A 23,566-nucleotide genomic window follows, 5' to 3' on the forward strand; every position below is an offset into this window, starting at 1 on the left:
AACAGCAAACAAAACCCTCGCGAATAACTTTGTAAAAAAAAACATTGTACAGTGCATTTAATATATAAGCTTAGCCAATAATCATAAGATTTGTAGTTATATTGATACACAATAATTATTTTAGCTCAGCCTAAGCGATAGGTTCTGTTTACCTTTTCCCCCTCCGTTCTCACATCAGCAGTAGCCACACACACACACACACACCAGGAGAGCAACGAAATATTCACCACGATAAGTGCAGCGCCGCACAGGAGCAAGCGAGAGAGGACATGCGATCGAGGAGGAAAACAACCCCCGAAAATTGGCACGCGCCAAGCGAAGAGCGAGATAAAAGGAGTACCGAAACTTCGACAAGTGGAAAAAACCCAGAGCAGCCGAAAACTTGAACAAAACGCGGCGGCAAAGCTTAACTAGCTCTCTTTTGGAAAAGGCGGTGCACGGGATCAGAAGTGCGAGGAGTCATTTTTGCAAAGGCGGTGCACGTGATCAGAAACAGGAGCTCTCTTTTGGAAAAGGAGGTGCACAGGATCAGAAGTGCGAGGAGTCATTTTTGCAAAGTCGGTGCACGGGATCAGAAACAGGTCTCTCTTTTGGAAAACGCGGCGCACCGGACCAGAAGTGCGAGCAGTTCACTTTTGGAAAACGCAGCGCACCGGACCAGAAGTGCGAGCAGGTGACTTTTGGAAAACGCGGCGCACCGGACCAGAAGTGCGAGAAGCAGGGGACTCTTGCAAAGGCGGCGCACGGGATCAGAAGTGCGATCAGAGCAAATTTATGTGGACAACAGGAGTCTTTTGCCTTCGGGCTGATGCCAAGTGACCCAGGAAGGCGTTTACCTAGACGACCTCGAGGAGAGTGTGCCGGCCCAGGACCAGCGGCGGAGCACCCGGAGTCACGCGTGTGTGTGTGCGTGAGAGCGAGACGGGTGAGTGAGTGGAGTGAACCGCGTTTTGGCCAGCGAGAGTCCCGTGCAATGAGAAATTTCTCGAAGGCCTCGATGCGGTTTCGCCCAGAGTAGGCTAGAATTTATAAACCATGACCTAACCTAACCCGTTAGTTGCGAGCACTGAGAAAAAAAAACATGAACCAAGAATTTAAATAAAGAATATTTTCTTACATATCTGAACACATGTTGTTGCCATGTTGTTCTTTTTCCCTTTGACTACTTTGATTTCTGATTTGATTTCCGAGCTGACTACACCGAGAGAAAGGGGTGGACCCAACTTTAGGAAACCCGTTGCTCATTAATTAAATAAAAATATTTCTCAGATATTAAAAATACTACGCACTGCCACACCCTCTTTCCAAAGGAACTTCGGGAAATATTTTTTTAAAAGGAAAATTTATTCTTCTTCTTTTATCACTGCCGGCTGTATTGAGCCAACTCGCGCCCGACTACACTGGGAAAACAAAATAAAGTAGAAACTCGAGTTACAAATGAATCAATAAAAATACCCCAATAAAAGTATTTCTCGCCTGATTTTAATGCAACTCGTAGGGAAAAAAAATACAATCAAGCTGGCCACGCATAAATATGAATATTTCCAGACAAATGCCTAGATTTTAGGCCATAAATTCTGCCCTAGGGAAAAGTTGTCCCCATAATCGATCCCCTCTCTCTCGTCCTTCTCGTAGCGAATGCTATGAGCCAGGCCCAAATGCGCGTTACCGCTGACGCTTTTCACTCTGCTACAGACACCGAATAAACTGTTTCTCTCACTCCGTACCCCGGTGGCTGGCACTCTACATCTCACGCCAGCCAACCGATTTTCGTCTTAGACCTTTTTGTCCCATATCTTTACAAATATTTTCGGAAAAGAGACCCTGGCGGGACTGAGTATATCCCAGCCTACGAGACTTCTTTACAGAATGGAGCCCGAACAGGGACATGGGGTTTACGAAAATTTTAGACGACCTAAATATGGCCTAAATACCCATCTGTGTACAGAGTTTGAAAATTTTCGGTTCAGTCACTTAGAAGCGAAATTTTTAAGTCGGAACGTAAGGAGAGTCATATATCGAGGGACACAAAAATTTCTAGGGCAGGAAACAGGAAAATATATATATATTCAAAAATATACCAACGCATCGAACATAACCTCAGAAAAAAAAACTTAGAATTTAAGCAGAGCACATGGCATTCGGGAGAACTTATACAAAAGTATACCCACACACAGCGAGAAATTTATAACGCACGCAGACACACATACATGTATTTCTAAGCAGAGCAAAGTACATAACCTAAAATCAGATATTCTTTGTTCCAAGCTCACGTGGCCAGCAAATCAAGTGAGGACGAAACACATACAGGCAGATAATCGGAAAGAGAGAGAGAACGAGAGCCCTCTAGGCTAGCCAACTCAGCGCAGCCATTTTGTTTTTTTCGTTTTCACTCTCATCGTCGTCCCTCTCACACGAGCAGGAGTCGATCAAGTACAGGCAACGGGATCACATCGTTGGGGGCTTCTCATATAACCATCGCCGAATCAACACGTGCATCGGCAGCTCTCAAAGACATCGTCGTGGAAAAATTTAAAACTACATCGTCGTCGAACAAAATTTAATCACCGTCGAGAAAATTTAGGAATTAAATCGTCGTTTGACATCGGATTGTGGTCACCATCGTTGCACGTGGGAATTTAGTGAATTCTTGATGACAAATAAAATAAAATTTTCAATGAAGATTTTAACCAGTTCGAACATCGTTTGACCCTCGTCCAAGAATTTCTCTCGTCCTATCGAAACTTTTCCTGTCGTTTGCCAGTTAACTATTATTTCACAGCAATATGGGGGCGCGTTGGATTTCGTATCTCCGGAAGCGGGAATTGGAGGCGATTCTGAAGGAGTTTTCCTTGGAAGCAACCGGAACAGTTGAGGAAATGAGGAGCCGGCTGTCTGCTTTTAATAATCGGGACGACCACGTGCTGGAGATAGCCGAGCGGCTACAGGATTGCGAAGCGGAAATTACAGCCGCCCTAACGGATAGGAAGCAGCGTTCACCGACTCCGTACCCACACCCACCGGGTCCAACACAGCTTCAGGTGCCAGCACTGGAAGGCCGAGGTGCCGCCGATGTAGTCGGAGACACGGAGATCCATCCGGTCAAGCGGGAAATTTTTCCCAGGAAATCAGAGATGTCCGCAGCCACGCTAGCGGAAAAGCTGAAGAATTGGGGAATCACTTTTGACGGGACCACGGACCCCATAACCTTCATCCAACACCTCGAGGAACGAGCCACCGCACACGAAGTTGACGTGGAGAAGATGCCGCAGGCCATCCCTGGTCTTTTGACGGATACAGCTGAGCACTGGTTTCGGACAAGCCAGCTGCTAGGAAAATCTTGGACGAACTTTAAGAAGGCGTTTCTTGACTTCTTTCTGCCACCCAGGTACTTTCAGCGACTCGAGGATGAACGAGTACGAGATCCCAGCGTATGCAGGAGCATCACCAATAGGTCAACAGAATTTCACACGACCGGCCAGACGACCACCCACCCCAGCCACAGTTTTACAATCAGTTCCTCGAGTGGGGAACAGGTCAATGGTGCCGAACTTCAGTCTTGCTTGCAGGAATTGTGCCCAGGAGGGTCACCGTTTAGCTACATGTCGCAATCCCATAGTCCTCTTTTGTTGGGATTGTGGTCGCAGAGGAGTACGCACTCTCGAGTGTTGCCGTCGTACCCAGCCGGGAAACGAGAGGAGTCTTCCCCGGAATTAGGAGAAATCTTACAGGTTCAGTCGAGCAGAATTATCGCGCAGGTGCAAATCGAGGGTCAGGAGTTTAACGCTACCATAGACACCGGAGCTAGCAGAAGCTTCGTGAGCGAACGAGTTGTTCAACGTGTAGGGACGCCACATAACGTACGGTCGGTACACACACACGTGCGAAATAATTTATTTCGACGGAATCATGCTACTGTTTCAGCGGAACCAGTAGAGGAAGGGCGAGCGCCTTCCCCAGTCAGACCAGGATACACGCCTGACACTGGAGGAGCACTAGCCGCAATCACCGCAAACGCCGAGCAAGAAGAATTAGAACCCTGGGTAAACAAATTCCTACAGGAGGAATTGGCCAAATTCGAAGGATTGACGGGAGTGTCAAATATCGCTGAGCATACGATCACGATGCGAGATGATAAGCCCATCAAACAGAGGTATTTTCCTAAGAATCCCGCGATGCAGAGGATTATCGATGAGCAGATCGACGAACTGCTACGCAACGACTGTATAGAGCCTTCTCGGAGCCCCCACAGCGCCCCTATTGTACTCGTGGGCAAGAAATCTGGAGAGATGCGACTATGTGTAGATTTTCGACAACTAAATGCCCATTCTATTCCAGATGCATACCCGCTGCCAAGGATAACACACATCTGGGAGCGTCTGCGCCATGCCAAGTACATATCGACGCTCGATTTGAAGAGCGGATATTGGCAAATCCCTGTAGCCGAGTCCAGCCGCGAGTGCACAGCATTTACAGTCCCCAGGAGGGGCTTGTACCACTGGAAAATGATGCCGTTTGGCCTCCACTCAGCACCAGCCACATTCCAGCGGGCGCTCGACAGCGTCATAGGACCGGACATGGAGCCCAACGCGTTCGCGTATTTGGATGACATCATCATCATCGGCCGCACTCTGGAGGAGCATGTGCAGCATCTACAAGAAGTATTTCGACGGCTACGAAAGGCGAACCTTCGTCTCAACGCGAAGAAATGCAGTTTCTTTAAGCGCAGCCTGGTGTACTTGGGACACGTCATCAGTGAGGAGGGAATTCACACGGATCCCGACAAGATTTCGGCAGTACGGCGACTGAGTCCGCCCACCACATGCAAGGAGTTGAGGAGATTTGTACCCAACTTTGCCAGCGTAGTGCAGCCCATGTCTTTGCTACTCAAGAAAGGAAAGAAATGGCAATGGTAGCAGGAGCAGCAAGATGCGTTCGAGGAACTCAAAAGAAAACTCACGGAGGCGCCGGTTCTCGCCTGCTCCGACTTCAACGAGAAGTTCGTGTTGCAAACAGACGCCAGCGACATCGGCCTAGGAGCAGTTTTAACGCAGAAAATCCAGGGAGAAGAACGAGTCAACGAGAACGCATTCGCCAGCAGACGCCTCATCGCCGCCGAGGAGAACTACTCCGCCACAGAAAAGGAGTGTCTGGCTATCATATGGGCCATCAGGAAACTCAGATGCTACTTGGAAGGTTATCGATTTGAGGTGATAACGGACCACCTCGCCTTGAAGTGGCTCAACTCGATTGATAATCCCACCGGCCGCATAGCGCGCTGGGCGTTTGAACTGCAGCAGTACCAGTTTGACGTCACCTATCGACGCGGGAGCCAGAACATTGTTGCAGATGCACTTTCTCGACAGCCTTTGGAAGTACTTCAGATGATCCAGGAGGATAAGCCGGGATGCACATGGTACCAGCGGATGCTGAAACTTGTTCAGGACAGGCCTGAAGATTACCCGGACTACGCGTACGAGAACCAACAGCTCTATCGGCATATCGGATCCCGACCTGACGACGAAGACTCCGTGCCCTGGAAACTGTGCGTAGCCAAGGAACACCGACAGCGAGTACTGTCGGAATGCCATGACCAGCCGACGGCAGGACATCTCGGAACCAGGAAGACAACCACCCGCATCGCCCAGAGATATTACTGGCCAGGTCTTTTCCGCGATATTGCCAGGTATGTCCGCAAGTGTGACACTTGCCAACGGTTCAAAGTCAGCCAAACCAAACCGGCGGGTAAAATGTTCACCAGACAGATTAACGAGCCGTTCGATACTGTCTGCGCCGATTTTATTGGCCCCTTCCGCGATCCAAGAGTGGGAATACGATGCTGCTCGTATTCTTCGACGCCTTTGCGAAATGGGTTGAGTTGGTCCCCTTGAGAAAAGCTACTTCGGCGCATCTCGAAAAATCCTTTTGGGAGAGGATTTTGAATCACTTTGGTATTTCCCGAACATTTGTCTGCGATAATGGGACACAGTTTACGAGTCGTTCATTCAAAGCCTTCTGCAAGCAGGCGGGAATGGAGATCCAACATACAGCACCTTATACTCCGCAGCAGAACCCGACAGATAGGGCCAATCGCACCATTAAAACGATGGTCGCCCAGTATATCGAGGACAAGCAGACGACGTGGGACGAACTTCTGCCCGAACTGAATCTGGCAATTAATAGCAGCATCTCAGAATCAACCGGATTCAGTCCAAGGCAGAGAGCCACGACTCCCAGGAGCCTTGTATGATGAAGTGACTCCAGGACCAAGCCAAGCGCCACGTTCACCCGAAGCGAAAGCGGAATTGCTACGGGACATTTTCAAGGTAGTACAGGAGAACACTCAGAGAGCTTCGTTGGAGCAGCGGAAGCATTACGATCTCAGGCGACGTGCGTGGAGACCGACCATAGGATCGCTGGTCTTCGTAAAACAGCATCATTTGTCCAGGGCAGCGGATAACTTTGCCGCTAAGCTAGCACCCAAGTACGAGGGCCCGTACAAAGTAAAGTAAAAACCCAGTTAGTAATCGTTAAAACAAAGCACTAATACCCTTTTGTTCTCCCCTACAGACATGGCGTCGGACAACCCGTCACACCTGTGGCGCATGACAACACGCAAGCCACGGCCACCCACATTTCTCAACGCCCCCCGAAGTAGGAGGGGAATGTGAGGAGTCGTTTGACCCCTCACAAATAGCGCCACCAACATCGCCAGCGCCAACAGCATCGGCCGCCAGCGCCAACAACATCGCCAGCTAGCAGCTACAACATCGCCAGCGCCAACAGCATCGGCCGCCAGCGCCAACAACAACGCCAGCTAGCAGCTACAACATCGCCAGCGCCAACAGCAAACAAAACCCTCGCGAATAACTTTGTAAAAAAAAACATTGTACAGTGCATTTAATATATAAGCTTAGCCAATAATCATAAGATTTGTAGTTATATTGATACACAATAATTATTTTAGCTCAGCCTAAGCGATAGGTTCTGTTTACCTTTTCCCCCTCCGTTCTCACATCGGCAGTAGCCACACACACACACACACCAGGAGAGCAACGAAATATTCACCACGATAAGTGCAGCGCCGCACAGGAGCAAGCGAGAGAGGACATGCGATCGAGGAGGAAAACAACCCCCGAAAATTGGCACGCGCCAAGGGAAGAGCGAGAAAAGGAGTACCGAAACTTTGACAAGTGGAAAAAACCCAGAGCAGCCGAAAACTTGAACAAAACGCGGCGGCAAAGCTTAACTAGCTCTCTTTTGGAAAAGGCGGTGCACGGGATCAGAAGTGCGAGGAGTCATTTTTGCAAAGGCGGTGCACGTGATCAGAAACAGGAGCTCTCTTTTGGAAAAGGAGGTGCACGGGATCAGAAGTGCGAGGAGTCATTTTTGCAAAGTCGGTGCACGGGATCAGAAACAGGTCTCTCTTTTGGAAAACGCGGCGCACCGGACCAGAAGTGCGAGCAGTTCACTTTTGGAAAACGCAGCGCACCGGACCAGAAGTGCGAGCAGGTGACTTTTGGAAAACGCGGCGCACCGGACCAGAAGTGCGAGAAGCAGGGGACTCTTGCAAAGGCGGCGCACGGGATCAGAAGTGCGATCAGAGCAAATTTATGTGGACAACAGGAGTCTTTTGCCTTCGGGCTGATGCCAAGTGACCCAGGAAGGCGTTTACCTAGACGACTTCGAGGAGAGTGTGCCGGCCCAGGACCAGCGGCGGAGCACCCGGAGTCACGCGTGTGTGTGTGCGTGAGAGCGAGACGGGTGAGTGAGTGGAGTGAACCGCGTTTTGGCCAGCGAGAGTCCCGTGCAATGAGAAATTTCTCGAAGGCCTCGATGCGGTTTCGCCCAGAGTAGGCTAGAATTTATAAACCATGACCTAACCTAACCCGTTAATTGCGAGCACTGAGAAAAAAAAACATGAACCAAGAATTTAAATAAAGAATATTTTCTTACATATCTGAACACATGTTGTTGCCATGTTGTTCTTTTTCCCTTTGACTACTTTGATTTCTGATTTGATTTCCGAGCTGACTACACCGAGAGAAAGGGGTGGACCCAACTTTAGGAAACCCGTTGCTCATTAATTAAATAAAAATATTTCTCAGATATTAAAAATACTACGCACTGCCACACCCTCTTTCCAAAGGAACTTCGGGAAATATTTTTTTAAAAGGAAAATTTATTCTTCTTCTTTTATCACTGCCGGCTGTATTGAGCCAACTCGCGCCCGACTACACTGGGAAAACAAAATAAAGTAGAAACTCGAGTTACAAATGAATCAATAAAAATACCCCAATAAATGTATTTCTCGCCTGATTTTAATGCAACTCGTAGGGAAAAAAATCCAATCAAGCTGGCCACGCATAAATATGAATATTTCCAGACAAATGCCTAGATTTTAGGCCATAAATTCTGCCCTAGGGAAAAGTTGTCCCCATAATCGATCCCCTCTATCTCGGCCTTCTCGTAGCGAATGCTATGAGCCAGGCCCAAATGCGCGTTACCGCTGACGCTTTTCACTCTGCTACAGACACCGAATAAACTGTTTCTCTCACTCCGTACCCCGGTGGCTGGCACTCTACATCTCACGCCAGCCAACCGATTTTCGTCTTAGACCTTTTTGTCCCATATCTTTACAAATATTTTCGAAAAAGAGACCCTGGCGGGACTGAGTATATAGCAGCCTACGAGACTTCTTTACAGAATGGAGCCCGAACAGGGACATGGGGTTTACGAAAATTTTAGACGACCTAAATATGGCCTAAATACCCATCTGTGTACAAAGTTTGAAAATTTTCGGTTCAGTCACTTAGAAGCGAAATTTTTAAGTCGGAACGTAAGGAGAGTCATATATCGAGGGTCACAAAAATTTCTAGGGCAGGAAACAGGAAAATATATATATATTCAAAAATATACCAACGCATCGAACATAACCTCAGAAAAAAAAACTTAGAATTTAAGCAGAGCACATGGCATTCGGGAGAACTTATACAAAAGTATACCCACACACAGCGAGAAATTTCTAACGCACGCAGACACACATACATGTATTTCTAAGCAGAGCAAAGTACATAACCTAAAATCAGAGATTCTTTGTTCCAAGCTCACGTGGCCAGCAAATCAAGTGAGGACGAAACACATACAGGCAGATAATCGGAAAGAGAAAGAGAGCGAGAGCCCTCTAGGCTAGCCAACTCAGGTCACGAGAGTTTCGAAAGAACGAGGTAGGGAAAAGCTAACGTATACTCCCTACAGCGCAGCCATTTTGTTTTTTTCGTTTTCACTCTCATCGTCGTCCCTCTCACACGAGCAGGAGTCGATCAAGTACAGGCAACGGGATCACATCGTTGGGGGCTTCTCATATAACCATCGCCGAGTCAACACGTGCATCGGCAGCTCTCAAAAACATCGTCGTGGAAAAATTTAAAACTACATCGTCGTCGAACAAAATTTAATCACCGTCGAGAAAATTTAGGAATTAAATCGTCGTTTGACATCGGATTGTGGTCACCATCGTTGCACGTGGGAATTCAGTGAATTCTTGGTGACAAATAAAATAAAATTTTCAATGAAGATTTTAACCAGTTCGAACATCGTTTGACCCTCGTCCAAGAATTTCTCTCGTCCTATCGAAACTTTTCCTGTCGTTTGCCAGTTAACTATTATTTCACAGCAATATGGGGGCGCGTTGGATTTCGTATCTCCGGAAGCGGGAATTGGAGGCGATTCTGAAGGAGTTTTTCTTGGAAGCAACCGGAACAGTTGAGGAAATGAGGAGCCGGCTGTCTGCTTTTAATAATCGGGACGACCACGTGCTGGAGATAGCCGAGCGGCTACAGGATTGCGAAGCGGAAATTACAGCCGCCCTAACGGATAGGAAGCAGCGTTACCGACTCCGAACCCACACCCACCGGGTCCAACACAGCTTCAGGTGCCAGCACTGGAAGGCCGAGGTGCCGCCGATGTAGTCGGAGACACGGAGATCCATCCGGTCAAGCGGAATATTTTTCCCAGGAAATCAGAGATGTCCGCGCCACGCTAGCGGAAAAGCTGAAGAATTGGGGAATCACTTTTGACGGGACCACGGACCCCATAACCTTCATCCAACACCTCGAGGAACGAGCCACCGCACACGAAGTTGACGTGGAGAAGATGCCGCAGGCCATCCCTGGTCTTTTGACGGATACAGCTGAGCACTGGTTTCGGACAAGCCAGCTGCTAGGAAAATCTTGGACGAACTTCAAGAAGGCGTTTCTCGACTTCTTTCTGCCACCCAGGTACTTTCAGCGACTCGAGGATGAGATCCGCACCAGAGATCAGCGACGGGGAGAGGCTTTCAAACAATACCTAGTCAACATCAGACTCATGATGCACAGAGCGGGGTATAATGCAGAGCAGGAGTTGGACCGGATCTATGAAAATCTCCAACCGGAGTACCAGATGTACGCAAGGAGGCACGACTTCACCACTTTGGAGCAACTTACCACTTTAGCGGTAAACTACGAGGTCACCCGCGATCGGAGCACAGGAAGCCATGCCAGAATGTTGGCCGAACCACAACCAGCGCCTAGAAGGAACGAGTACGAGATTCCAGCGTATGCAGGAGCATCACCAATAGGTCAACAGAATTTCACACGACCGGCCAGACGACCACCCACCCCAGCCACAGTTTTACAATCAGTTCCTCGAGTGGGGAACAGGTCAATGGTGCCGAACTTCAGTCTTGCTTGCAGGAATTGTGCCCAGGAGGGTCACCGTTTAGCTACATGTCGCAATCCCATAGTCCTCTTTTGTTGGGATTGTGGTCGCAGAGGAGTACGCACTCTCGAGTGTTGCCGTCGTACCCAGCCGGGAAACGAGAGGAGTCTTCCCCGGAATTAGGAGAAATCTTACAGGTTCAGTCGAGCAGAATTATCGCGCAGGTGCAAATCGAGGGTCAGGAGTTTAACGCTACCATAGACACCGGAGCTAGCAGAAGCTTCGTGAGCGAACGAGTTGTTCAACGTGTAGGGACGCCACATAACGTACGGTCGGTACACACTCATGTCAGCCTGGCGGAAGGCTCACGCAAGGAGATAACCAAGTCTCTGGTAGTTTTCCCTTCGTTCATGGAAGACGTACTATTGGGCATGGGCATGTCTGCCACTCTCCAATGCGGCCGCGCTTCGCTGCAGCTGTACCCTCTCCTAATAAGCAGCCCCACTAACGACTTAGCTATGCCTCCTCTCTTGACAAATGCGTTCACTCCAGCAAACAACGATCCAGATAACGAGGTGCAAACCACCCCGACCAGCAGTATTTTAGGGTCTCGAGACGACAACGCCGTGCGAAATAATCCATTTCGACGGAATCATGCTACTGTTTCAGCGGAACCAGTAGAGGAAGGGCGAGCGCCTTCCCCAGTCAGACCAGGATACACGCCTGACACTGGAGGAGCACTAGCCGCAATCACCGCAAACGCCGAGCAAGAATTAGAACCCTGGGTAAACAAATTCCTACAGTAGGAATTGGCCAAATTCGAAGGAATGACGGGAGTGTCAAATATCGCTGAGCATACGATCACGATGCGAGATGATAAGCCCATGATAGGTATTTTCCTAAGAATCCCGCGATGCAGAGGATTATCGATGAGCAGATCGACGAACTGCTACGCAACGACTGTATAGAGCCTTCTCGGAGCCCCCACAGCGCCCCTATTGTACTCGTGGGCAAGAAATCTGGAGAGATGCGACTATGTGTAGATTTTCGACAACTAAATGCCCATTCTATTCCAGATGCATACCCGCTGCCAAGGATAACACACATCTGGGACCGTCTGCGCCATGCCAAGTACATATCGACGCTCGATTTGAAGAGCGGATATTGGCAAATCCCTGTAGCCGAGTCCAGCCGCGAGTGCACAGCATTTACAGTCCCCGGGAGGGGCTTGTACCACTGGAAAGTGATGCCGTTTGGCCTCCACTCAGCACCAGCCACATTCCAGCGGGCGCTCGACAGCGTCATAGGACCGGACATGGAGCCCAACGCGTTTGCGTATTTGGATGACATCATCATCATCGGCCGCACTCTGGAGGAGCATGTGCAGCATCTACAAGAAGTATTTCGACGGCTACGAAAGGCGAACCTTCGTCTCAACGCGAAGAAATGCAGTTTCTTTAAGCGCAGCCTGGTGTACTTGGGACACGTCATCAGTGAGGAGGGAATTCACACGGATCCCGACAAGATTTCGGCAGTACGGCGACTGAGTCCGCCCACCACATGCAAGGAGTTGAGGAGATGTCTAGGGATTGCGTCATGGTACAGGAGATTTGTACCCAACTTTGCCAGCGTAGTGCAGCCCATGTCTTTGCTACTCAAGAAAGGAAAGAAATGGCAATGGGAGCAGGAGCAGCAAGATGCGTTCGAGGAACTCAAAAGAAAACTCACGGAGGCGCCGGTTCTCGCCTGCTCCGACTTCAACGAGATGTTCGTGTTGCAAACAGACGCCAGCGACATCGGCCTAGGAGCAGTTTTAACGCAGAAAATCCAGGGAGAAGAACGAGTCAACGAGAACGCATTCGCCAGCAGACGCCTCATCGCCGCCGAGGAGAACTACTCCGCCACAGAAAAGGAGTGTCTGGCTATCATATGGGCCATCAGGAAACTCAGATGCTACTTGGAAGGTTATCGATTTGAGGTGATAACGGACCACCTCGCCTTGAAGTGGCTCAACTCGATTGATAATCCCACCGGCCGCATAGCGCGCTGGGCGTTTGAACTGCAGCAGTACCAGTTTGACGTCACCTATCGACGCGGGAGCCAGAACATTGTTGCAGATGCACTTTCTCGACAGCCTTTGGAAGTACTTCAGATGATCCAGGAGGATAAGGCGGGATGCACATGGTACCAGCGGATGCTGAAACTTGTTCAGGACAGGCCTGAAGATTACCCGGACTACGCGTACGAGAACCAACAGCTCTATCGGCATATCGGATCCCGACCTGACGACGAAGACTCCGTGCCCTGGAAACTGTGCGTAGCCAAGGAACACCGACAGCGAGTACTGTCGGAATGCCATGACCAGCCGACGGCAGGACATCTCGGAATCAGGAAGACAACCACCCGCATCGCCCAGAGATATTACTGGCCAGGTCTTTTCCGCGATATTGCCAGGTATGTCCGCAAGTGTGACACTTGCCAACGGTTCAAAGTCAGCCAAACCAAACCGGCGGGAAAAATGTTCAACAGACAGATTAACGAGCCGTTCGATACTGTCTGCGCCGATTTTATTGGCCCCTTCCGCGATCCAAGAGTGGGAATACGATGCTGCTCGTATTCTTCGACGCCTTTTCGAAATGGGTTGATTTGGTCCCCTTGAGAAAAGCTACTTCGGCGCATCTCGAAAAATCCTTTCGGGAGAGGATTTTGAATCACTTTGGTATTCCCCGAACATTTGTCTGCGATAATGGGACACAGTTTACGAGTCGTTCATTCAAAGCCTTCTGCAAGCAGGCGGGAATGGAGATCCAACATACAGCACCTTATACTCCGCAGCAGAACCCGACAGATAGGGCCAATCGCACCATTAAAACGATGGTCGCCCAGTATATCGAGGACAAGCAGACGACGTGGGACGAACTTCTGCCCGAACTGAATCTGGCAATTAATAGCAGCATCTCAGAATCAACCGGATTCAGTCCAGCGTTCATCGTCCAAGGCAGAGAGCCACGACTCCCAGGAGCCTTGTATGATGAAGTGACTCCAGGACCAAGCCAAGCGCCACGTTCACCCGAAGCGAAAGCGGAATTCCTACGGGACATTTTCAAGGTAGTACAGGAGAACACTCAGAGAGCTTCGTTGGAGCAGCGGAAGCATTACGATCTCAGGCGACGTGCGTGGAGACCGACCATAGGATCGCTGGTCTTCGTAAAACAGCATCATTTGTCCAGGGCAGCGGATAACTTTGCCGCTAAGCTAGCACCCAAGTACGAGGGCCCGTACAAAGTAAAGTAAAAACCCAGTTAGTAATCGTTAAAACAAAGCACTAATACCCTTTTGTTCTCCCCTACAGACATGGCGTCGGACAACCCGTCACACCTGTGGCGCATGACAACACGCAAGCCACGGCCACCCACATTTCTCAACGCCCCCCGAAGTAGGAGGGGAATGTGAGGAGTCGTTTGACCCCTCACAAATAGCGCAACCAACATCGCCAGCGCCAACAGCATCGGCCGCCAGCGCCAACAGCATCGGCCGCCAGCGCCAACAGCATCGGCCGCCAGCGCCAACAACAACGCCAGCTAGCAGCTACAACATCGCCAGCGCCAACAGCAAACAAAACCCTCGCGAATAACTTTGTAAAAAAAAACATTGTACAGTGCATTTAATATATAAGCTTAGCCAATAATCATAAGATTTGTAGTTATATTGATACACAATAATTATTTTAGCTCAGCCTAAGCGATAGGTTCTGTTTACCTTTTCCCCCTCCGTTCTCACATCAGCAGTAGCCACACACACACACACACACACCAGGAGAGCAACGAAATATTCACCACGATAAGTGCAGCGCCGCACAGGAGCAAGCGAGAGAGGACATGCGATCGAGGAGGAAAACAACCCCCGAAAATTGGCACGCGCCAAGGGAAGAGCGAGAGAAAAGGAGTACCGAAACTTCGACAAGTGGAAAAAACCCAGAGCAGCCGAAAACTTGAACAAAACACGGCGGCAAAGCTTGACTAGCTCTCTTTTGGAAAAGGCGGTGCACGGGATCAGAAGTGCTAGGAGTCATTTTTGCAAAGGCGGTGCACGGGATCAGAAACAGGAGCTCTCTTTTGGAAAAGGCGGTGCACGGGATCAGAAGTGCGAGGAGTCATTTTTGCAAAGGCGGTGCACGGGATCAGAATCAGGTCTCTCTTTTGGAAAACGCGGCGCACCGGACCAGAAGTGCGAGCAGTTCACTTTTGGACTTTTGGAAAACGCGGCGCACCGGACCAGAAGTGCGAGAAGCAGGGGACTCTTGCAAAGGCGGCGCACGGGATCAGAAGTGCGAGCAGAGCATATTTATGTGGACAACAGGAGTCTTTTGCCTTCGGGCTGATGCCAAGTGACCCAGGAAGGAGTTTACCTAGACGACCTCGAGGAGAGTGTGCCTGCCCAGGACCAGCGGCGGAGCACCCGGAGTCACGCGTGTGTGTGTGCGTGAGAGCGTGAGAGTCCCGTGCAATGAGAAATTTCTCGAAGGCCTCGATGCGGTTTCGCCCAGAGTAGGCTAGAATTTATAAACCATGACCTACCTAACCCGTTAATTGCGAGCACTGAGAAAAAAAAAACATGAACCAAGAATTTAAACAAAGAATATTTTCTTACATATCTGAACACATGTTGTTGCCATGTTGTTCTTTTTCCCTTTGACTACTTTGATTTCTGATTTGATTTCCGAGCTGACTACACCGAGAGAAAGGGGTGGACCCAACTTTAGGAAACCTGTTGCTAATTAATTAAATAAAAATATTTCTCAGATGTTAAAAATACTACGCACTGCCACACCCTCTTTCCAAAGGAACTTCGGGAAATATTTTTTTAAAAGGAAAATTCATTCTTCTTCTTCTATCACTGCCGGCTGTATTGAGCCAACTCGCGCCCGACTACACTGGGAAAACAAAATAAAGTAGAAACTCGAGTTACAAATGAATCAATAAAAATACCCCAATAAATGTATTTCTCGCCTGATTTTAATGCAACTCGTAGGGAAAAAAATCCAATCAAGCTGGCCACGCATAAATATGAATATTTCCAGACAAATGCCTAGATTTTAGGCCATAAATTCTGCCCTAGGGAAAAGTTGTCCCCATAATCGATCCCCTCTATCTCGGCCTTCTCGTAGCGAATGCTATGAGCCAGGCCCAAATGCGCGTTACCGCTGACGCTTTTCACTCTGCTACAGACACCGAATAAACTGTTTCTCTCACTCCGTACCCCGGTGGCTGGCACTCTACATCTCACGCCAGCCAACCGATTTTCGTATTAGACCTTTTTGTCCCATATCTTTACAAATATTTTCGGTAAAGAGACCCTGACGGGACTGAGTATATCCCAGCCTACGAGACTTCTTTACAACTTTCAATGTTGTTTTGCGTCTGTTGTGTTTGCTTGCTGTGGCCGCTCGCTTGTGTTTTCCGTTTGTTGCTGTTTTTTGAATATAAAATAAACGACGCGCCGAAAGTAATTGTTATTTGTTCCCCGTGCCCCGTGCTTTTTTTTCGCGTCTAGTAGTCCTTGTGCCCGTCGAACGGAAGTGTCAAACTCACCAGTGCTAGTCGCCCCAGTTGTGCAGTCAGTAGGACCACAAGTTTCCACACACGACAGGCCTGTTTGCTGCTCTCTCTGCCCGGCAAACAAACATTTAGTGAATATTTTCTACACTTTTTGTTCGGTCGTGTTTTTTTTATTTTGCTAAAGTCACGTTGTGCCATCGGTATTGTTTTCGTTTCGGTTTTCGGGGAACAGTGCCGTTGTTCGTCTTGGGGGTCTAGTGACCTTGCGCGACCCGCACCATGGACCTGCGCAGCTGGCGTAAGGTCCTTATCCAGTAGGTCATCGAGTGTCGCTTCACCGAACACAACTTCATCACACTGGAGCAGTCGGACATCGATGCCTTCTTCTCGATCTACGTGCAAAAGGCCCAGGTGGCGCCGGTAGAGGAGGAGAACGCGCTGCCGGCCCAGCCTGGGGAGCACCGCTCCCCCCTGCAGAACTTCCTCCGAGATCATTATCCAGAGTTCAGTGCCCACATAGATGGCCGTGGCCAACTTGTGACCGCGGACTACGTGTATGTCTACACACTGCTCCTGCATTACTCATGCGTGAAGCAGCCCAGCGTGTTTATCCACAGCATCTGCAAGAAGCTGCCGGAGCTAGTGCAGACCTGCATCGCAAACTTCTTCGGCCAGACGTTGGAGCAACAGCTGACGCGCCAATTTCTCCGCCAGTCTATGAACAATGTGGCTGTGATTTACCGCCAGGGCGTCCAGATCAGCCCCAGTCGTCCGAGCTGCAGCACCATGAGTCCCGAACTGACCATTGACACCACACCGGACACATCCTCGTCCACATCCGCATCGCCTCAGCCGCCGAGCAGCACGCCACAGATCCGTCATCCAGCGCCTCCAAATGTCCGCCAACGAAATGCTAGCAGCGCACCCGGGAGCTGCACGGTGTTCGGGCCCAGCTGGAGGTGGTGTCCTACGAGAAGACCATGCTCGAGGAGCAGCAAACGGAGAAGGAGGACCTGATCATAGAAATGCTGGACAACATTGATGGGGCCAGAGGGTCAGGCTCGATGCTGTGCTTCTCGACGAAGCAAGCCACACTCTCGCTTAGCTCCAGCAAGATAGCGTTCTGCTTCTGCAGCTCTTTCCTCAGCTCGGCGTTCTCGTGCTCCTTCTCGCGCAGCTGCTTGTCGACCACAGAGCTGTGCAGATTCTCGGGCGTGGTGTTCGGGGACAGGGAACAGTTGAGCAAATCCGAGGACGCATTTAGAACCTCACGTCGGTTGTGTAACTCCTCGCGCGCTTCCTGTAGACAACGATCCAGCTCCTGCTTGTCGCGCTTCAGGCTGGATTCCTCCAGGCGCTGTTCCAGCTATTCAAGAAGAAAAACAAAAAAATATAAATATATATTTATGGAATTTTGGGTAGGTATTATGTAGGTACTTTGAATTTATATTTCCTAAACAGCGCCCTTTTTCGCCAATATTAATTTTAGAATTATGTACCTAGTAGCTTTAATTTAATTAAATAATTAACAACCATTAAATATGAATTCAAAAATATTAATTTAACAAATAAAATTCCCTCTCAATACCAAAAGTGTGTACAGTTCCGACCCAAAGGTGACTAGTTTTTCGCTGATATTCACACAAAATTCGCCGGATTTAGTTCTTTTGTGTAATGTCCCCATAAAATCAGAGAGGTAGCATACCTGCTCGACAAGCTCGGATTTTTCGGCGCGCAAATCCTGTAGCTTATCGTTAGTCTCGGCTATAATGGCCTCCTTTTGGCTGCTTTCCTTCATCAGGCTTCGCTTCAACTGAAATGAGGAAAGTTTTATTATTGGTTTATGGCACCAAGTACCTGTGACCATCTGGTGGTCTACTACCTACATGATCGAACTCATTTAGCACGTTGTCTGCATTCTCACCATTCTGGACGGCGTTCTTGAGCTTGGCCAGTTGACTCTTGGCCATCATGTTCTCTGTAATGGGAAAAAACGATAAAATATGTTACTATCATATTTAACTACTATCAGAGGGATGTAAGCCACAAGATCTATGAGGCATTCTTACCTTTGTTTAGCGTTTTAATCAGATCCTCGTCCGCTTGCTGCCCTTCGAGCATGGTCTTCTCGTAGGACACCACCTCCAGCTGGGCGCGAACACCGCGCAGCTCCCGGGTGCGCTGCTCCAGCAGCTCGGTTCTGGGTGTGAGCGGAGCGGACATTTAGAAGCGCTGAATTTTGTGTGAATATCAGCGAAAAACTAGTCACCTTTGGGTCGGAACTGTACACACTTTGGGTATTGAGAGGGAATTTTATTTGTTAAATTAATATTTTTGAATTCATATTTAATGGTTATTAATCATGTTAAGCTACTAGGTACATAATTCTAAAATTAATATTGGCGAAAAAGGGCGCCGTTTAGGAAATCTAAATTCAAAGTACCTACATAATACCTACCCAAAATTCCATAAATATATATTTATATTTTTTTTGTTTTTCTTCTTGAATAGCTTAAAACGTCCGGGAACAAACTACTCGCGTGCGTGGACAGAATCCGGGAGCTGGAACAGCGCCTGGAGGAATCCAGCCTGATTGTATCTTCCAGAGAAGATACAATCAGCTCCCTGAAGCGCGACAAGCAGGAGCTGGATCGTTTTCTACAGGAAGCGCGCGAGGAGTTACACAACCGACGTGAGGTTCTAAATGCGTCCTCGGATTTGCTCAACTGTCCCCTGTCCCCGAACACCACGCCCGAGAATCTGGACAGCTCTGTGGTCGACAAGCAGCTGCGCGAGAAGGAGCACGAGAACGCCGAGCTGAGGGAAGAGCTGCAGAAGCAGAACGCTATCTTGCTGGAGATAAGCAAAAGTGTGGCTTGCTTCGCACAGCATCGAGCCTCTGGCCCCATCAGTGTTGTCCAGCATTTCTATGATCAGGTCCTCCTTCTTCGTTTGCTGCTCCTCGAGCATGGTCTTCTCGTAGGACACCACCTCCAGCTGGGCGCGAACACCGTGCAGCTCCCGGGTGCGCAGCTAGCATTTCGTTGGCGGACATTTGGAGGCGCTGGCGATCGCGATGATCAGCTCGGCGGCTGAGGCGATGCGGATGTGGACGAGGATGTGCCCGGTGTGGTGTCAATGGTTAGCTCGAGACTCATGGTGCTGCAGCTCGGACGACTGGGGCTGATCTGGACGCCCTGGCGGTAAACCACAGCCACATTGTTCATAGACTGGCGGAGAAATTGGCGCGTCAGCTGTTGCTCCAATGTCTGGCCGAAGAAGTTTGCGATGCAAGTCTGCACTAGGTCAGGCAGCTTCTTGCAGATGCTGTGGATGAACACGCTGGGCTGCTTCACGCACGAGTAATGCAGGAGCAGTGTTTAGACGTACACGTAGTCCGCGGTCACAAGTTGTCCACGGCCATCTATGTGGGCACTGAACTCTGGATAATGATCTGCGTTGGAATAAAAATGGGTCTCATTATTTGGCTAGTTTTAAGCAACAAGTTAGGGGAGGAAAATCCTTGGAAAATCCCAAAACCTTTTCGAGGCGCCAAGGGAACTAGCTTAAAAGAGGACTTGAGAAGTGTACATACCCTTGCATGTCCTATAGTAATCTAAGGTTTCACTAAAATTGTATAAAATGGCCATTAATCCTTGAATAATCCTACTATTTCAACTAGTTTATTGACAATAAAGTGAAGTAAAATGGAAGAAAGAAAATCCTTTGAAAATCCCAAAATAAGAAAATAACTAAATTAAAAAGGGGAATTTGATATGTACATATCTAAAAAGAATTTATATTCCCTTGTATTTATAATCACAATTCAATATTTGACTAAATAGGAATAAAATAAACATTTGCCCTTGAACAATACTTATATTTCAACTAGTTTTATTGAAATTAAAAAAAATTGCTCATATAATCAGTTCTATAAGTTAAATATCAAGTCGGTTAGGGTCTATTCAAAGTCCTTCCTTTTCCCCATGAATGTTCCTATATCCAAAACATTTTTTTCTTATCTAGATATGAGGTAATACACCCTGACAGTACTGAAATAATATACAATGACCATTAGTCCTTGAATACCATTATTTCCACTTGTTCTGTTTACAACAAAGTGAAATTCTCATATAATCAGTTCTTTAACAATCGACTCTGGTAGGTGCCTATGTTTTTTCTATATGAAAGTTCCTATATCAAAGGTGTCTTGGAATGTAGACTCATGACATTTGGGCAACCATGACTTTGAAAAAATAGTATCCCCTATAGTATAGTATAGTATTGAAAAAATAGTATAGTATAGTAGTAAAATAGATGAAGGATGACAACCCTGTTTTTCAGGAGACATGACATGCAAAATTATTTCGGGCTGGAAATGCAAAATACCCGAACTCACCTCGGAGGAAGTTCTGCAAAGGCGAGCGGTGCTCCCCGGGCTGGGTCGGCAGCGCGTTCTCCTCCTCCACCGGCGCCACCTGGGCCTTTTGCACGTAGATCGAGAAGAAGGCATCGATGTCCGACTGCTCCAGCGTGATGAAGTTGTGTTCGGTGAAGCGACACTCGATGACCTGTGTCGGGAAATCGCGTAAGTGGATGGCATCGGGAAGACCTGCGAAGATCCCAGGATCTCTACTACTTACCCACTGGATAAGGACCTTACGCCAGCTGCGCAGGTCCATGGTGCGGGTCGCGCAAGGTCACTAGACCCCCGACGAACAACGGCACTGTTCCCCGAAAACCCAACCGAAAACAATACCTATGGCACAACGTGACTTTAGCAAAATAAAAAAAACACGACCGAACAAAAAGTGTAGAAAATATTCAATAAATGTTTGTGTTTGCCGGGCAGCGAGAGCAGAAAACACGTCTGTCCTGTGTGGAAATGTGGAAGCCTGTGCTCCTACTGACTGCACAACTGGGGCGACTAGCACTGGTGAGTTTGACACTTCCGTTCGACGGGCACAAGGACTACTAGACGCGAAAAAAAATACACGGGGCACGGGGTACAAATAACATTTACTTTCGGCGCGTCGTTTATATTATATTCAAAAGCCGACGCTAGGGATGGGAGAAATGTATCAAAATCGATACTTTTCGTATAAAAATAAATATTTATATCGTGATATTTTTCAACTGACTTATCGCTGTTATCTCTATCAGCAACGTAAGTGACGGAAACGTAAGTGCGTAAATACAAATAAATATTTATGTCCTTCAAATTAGCGTCGGCCTGTTAGCAATGTCCGTCAAATTAGCGTCGGCCTGTTAGCAACGAAAGTGGAACGGTGGAATTTGGAACATGGGGGCTCTTTATATTTTTAAATTTTCTCGCTTTTTGGGGACCAAATCGAAAAATCTAAAATGCTAGATTGTTAAGAAAGAAAAGATCTATCGATCTAGGTAGGTTTGAGACACATCCGAGGTCTATTAATGTTTCAAAAATGCATTTGAAAAATCGTGTCCCCACAATTTTCTTAACTGCTCCCCTCACAGAGGTTGTGCCAATATGCACGATAAGCCAAGCTATTGGGAGTTAATTCAAGCTCCTTTTCTGAAAGTTTCATTAAAATCAAACCCACAGTTTTCGAGAAAACAGCCTAACAGTGACGCAACCTCGGATTTTCCCCATACAAAAAAGGGGGCAAAAATGAAATTACCTACGGCTCCACTCCTAGAAGTTGTGCCAACATGCACGGTATATGGGTAGATAGGGGATAATCTAAGAAGTGTTCTGTGAAAATGTTATCAAAATCAAACCCACAGATTTTGAGAAAACTGCTTTACAGTTGGGGGTGCTAAAAAGGTTAATAAAAGACCGTTTAATCCAGAAACTGAACCTTTAGATACTAAGACATGAACCTCAATGTAAACAGCTTAGCCATGACAATCATTCGACGCTAACTTTCTATAACTTTATACAACTTTCACAGAGGTTGTGCCAACTTGCACGGTATCGCATTAGAAGGGGCATCATTTTAGCTAATTTCTGAATAAATTACAGGCAATTCAAATCCACAGTTTTCGAGAAATTCAAGTATTTTCAATTATGGCTTTTGCCACGCGGTCACACTGCCCAGGCCAGCGAGAAATCGTATGCACCCGTGACATCAACCATCAAAATATATATGCAAATTTTAATTAATTCATACAACTCTCACAGAGATTGTGCCAACTTGCACGGTATCGCATTCGAAGGGGCATCATTATAGCTAATTTCTGAGTTAATTACAGGCAATTCAAACCCACAGTTTTCGAGAAATTCAAGTATTTTCAATTATGGCTTTTGCCACGCGGTCACACTGTCCAGACCAGCGAGAAAGCAAATTCAGCCAAGTCATTTACCACGAAAAGGTATTTATCGGTATATGGCCAAGTGCCAAGCTACGACCTACAACACTTAATTGAGCCAATCGAATACTTTTGGCCGCCAAGTATTGAAAAATATATATTTTATGTTTCAAATTTTCATTGTGATATGTATGCACCCCCTAATTGGTATTTATTTCCCTATTATTTTAATGTATAATTCATCGAAATCGAGCCAGTGGTTTGGTAAAATTTAACATTTTATTGATTTAAGAAAAATATAAAAATTACCTATTTGCTATTGTGGAGTTGCCATACTGCCGAACAGAATCCCCGTTACTTTGAATTAGAAGCTCGTGCAGATAAGTAAAGTGAAAAGAAAATAAAAGCTGAAATTTATAATAAAACTTAAAACATAGATACATTATGTGTAATTTATTCGTATTAAAACTATTTTGCTGCTCGCTAATGCGATTAGTGTGAGTGCTGGCAGCGCGGTTGCCAAACAATTTAAAAATCGCTTAACAGACAACACACCCGCGGCCCACATTCATCGCGCCCAACATCCCAGCTTCCACAAAGTGCATATTGATTTCCTTCTGTGTCGACATGTTGATGTCCCAGTGCCACAGAGAGTCTGCTGCATCATTTCTAAGTCTCCTCCGGCTTTTGTTTGAGATTCGATTCGTGACTTCTCCATCCTGGTTGAAAGTAAATCCGCTCGACACAAAAGGAGCGCGCAGAAGCACACGGAGCTTAGCTGGTACAGCGAGGAGCACTCTTCAACTTCCTCCCTCCCCGGCATCGCTATCTTCGTTATCCTTATCATTATCCGGCATACGCGCGGAAACATCCTCCATCCCGAGTAAACAATGTTGGCGCCTGGAAACACTCAAGTGCAATATTTGGCAACAATAATTTAATGTCTACATAATAATGTCTACATTATAACATTTGACTTTGTGTACCGACATGTGAGCTAATTAGTGGTCGCGACC

General features: G+C 47.7%; 2 protein-coding genes and 1 pseudogene across 2 annotated transcripts; 2 read left to right on the forward strand and 1 right to left on the reverse strand.

The window, feature by feature from the left end:
- The first annotated feature begins 2,106 nt into the window (after positions 1-2,106).
- On the forward strand, positions 2,107-7,924 carry LOC139353524 (uncharacterized). Its single transcript, XM_070997886.1, has 2 exons — positions 2,107-6,503; positions 6,571-7,924. Exon 1 carries the CDS (start codon positions 2,787-2,789, stop codon positions 4,914-4,916), a length of 2,130 nt encoding a protein of 709 aa, XP_070853987.1. The 5' UTR covers positions 2,107-2,786; the 3' UTR covers positions 4,917-6,503; positions 6,571-7,924.
- Positions 7,925-13,361: 5,437 nt separating this feature from the next.
- Positions 13,362-14,708, forward strand: LOC139353527 (uncharacterized). The gene is made up of 2 exons (XM_070997889.1): positions 13,362-13,986; positions 14,054-14,708. Exons 1-2 carry the CDS (start codon positions 13,501-13,503, stop codon positions 14,090-14,092), a joined length of 525 nt encoding a protein of 174 aa, XP_070853990.1. The 5' UTR covers positions 13,362-13,500; the 3' UTR covers positions 14,093-14,708.
- Positions 14,709-16,407: 1,699 nt separating this feature from the next.
- On the reverse strand, positions 16,408-21,359 carry LOC139353616 (ELKS/Rab6-interacting/CAST family member 1-like; annotated as a pseudogene).
- Between the last annotated feature and the right edge of the window lie 2,207 nt (positions 21,360-23,566).

This window comes from Drosophila suzukii, chromosome Y (genome assembly GCF_043229965.1).
Source record: "Drosophila suzukii chromosome Y, CBGP_Dsuzu_IsoJpt1.0, whole genome shotgun sequence".
Taxonomy (NCBI): domain Eukaryota; kingdom Metazoa; phylum Arthropoda; class Insecta; order Diptera; family Drosophilidae; genus Drosophila; species Drosophila suzukii.

Excerpts from the sequence above, each read along its gene's own strand:
- LOC139353524 (XM_070997886.1), top strand. The coding sequence starts at position 2,787 with ATGGGGGCGCGTTGGATTTCGTATCTCCGGAAGCGGGAATTGGAGGCG.
- LOC139353527 (XM_070997889.1), top strand. The coding sequence starts at position 13,501 with ATGGAGATCCAACATACAGCACCTTATACTCCGCAGCAGAACCCGACA. Across the intron at positions 13,987-14,053 it reads AGTACGAGGGCCCGTACAAA|ACATGGCGTCGGACAACCCG; the intron begins GTAAAGTAAAAA and ends TCTCCCCTACAG.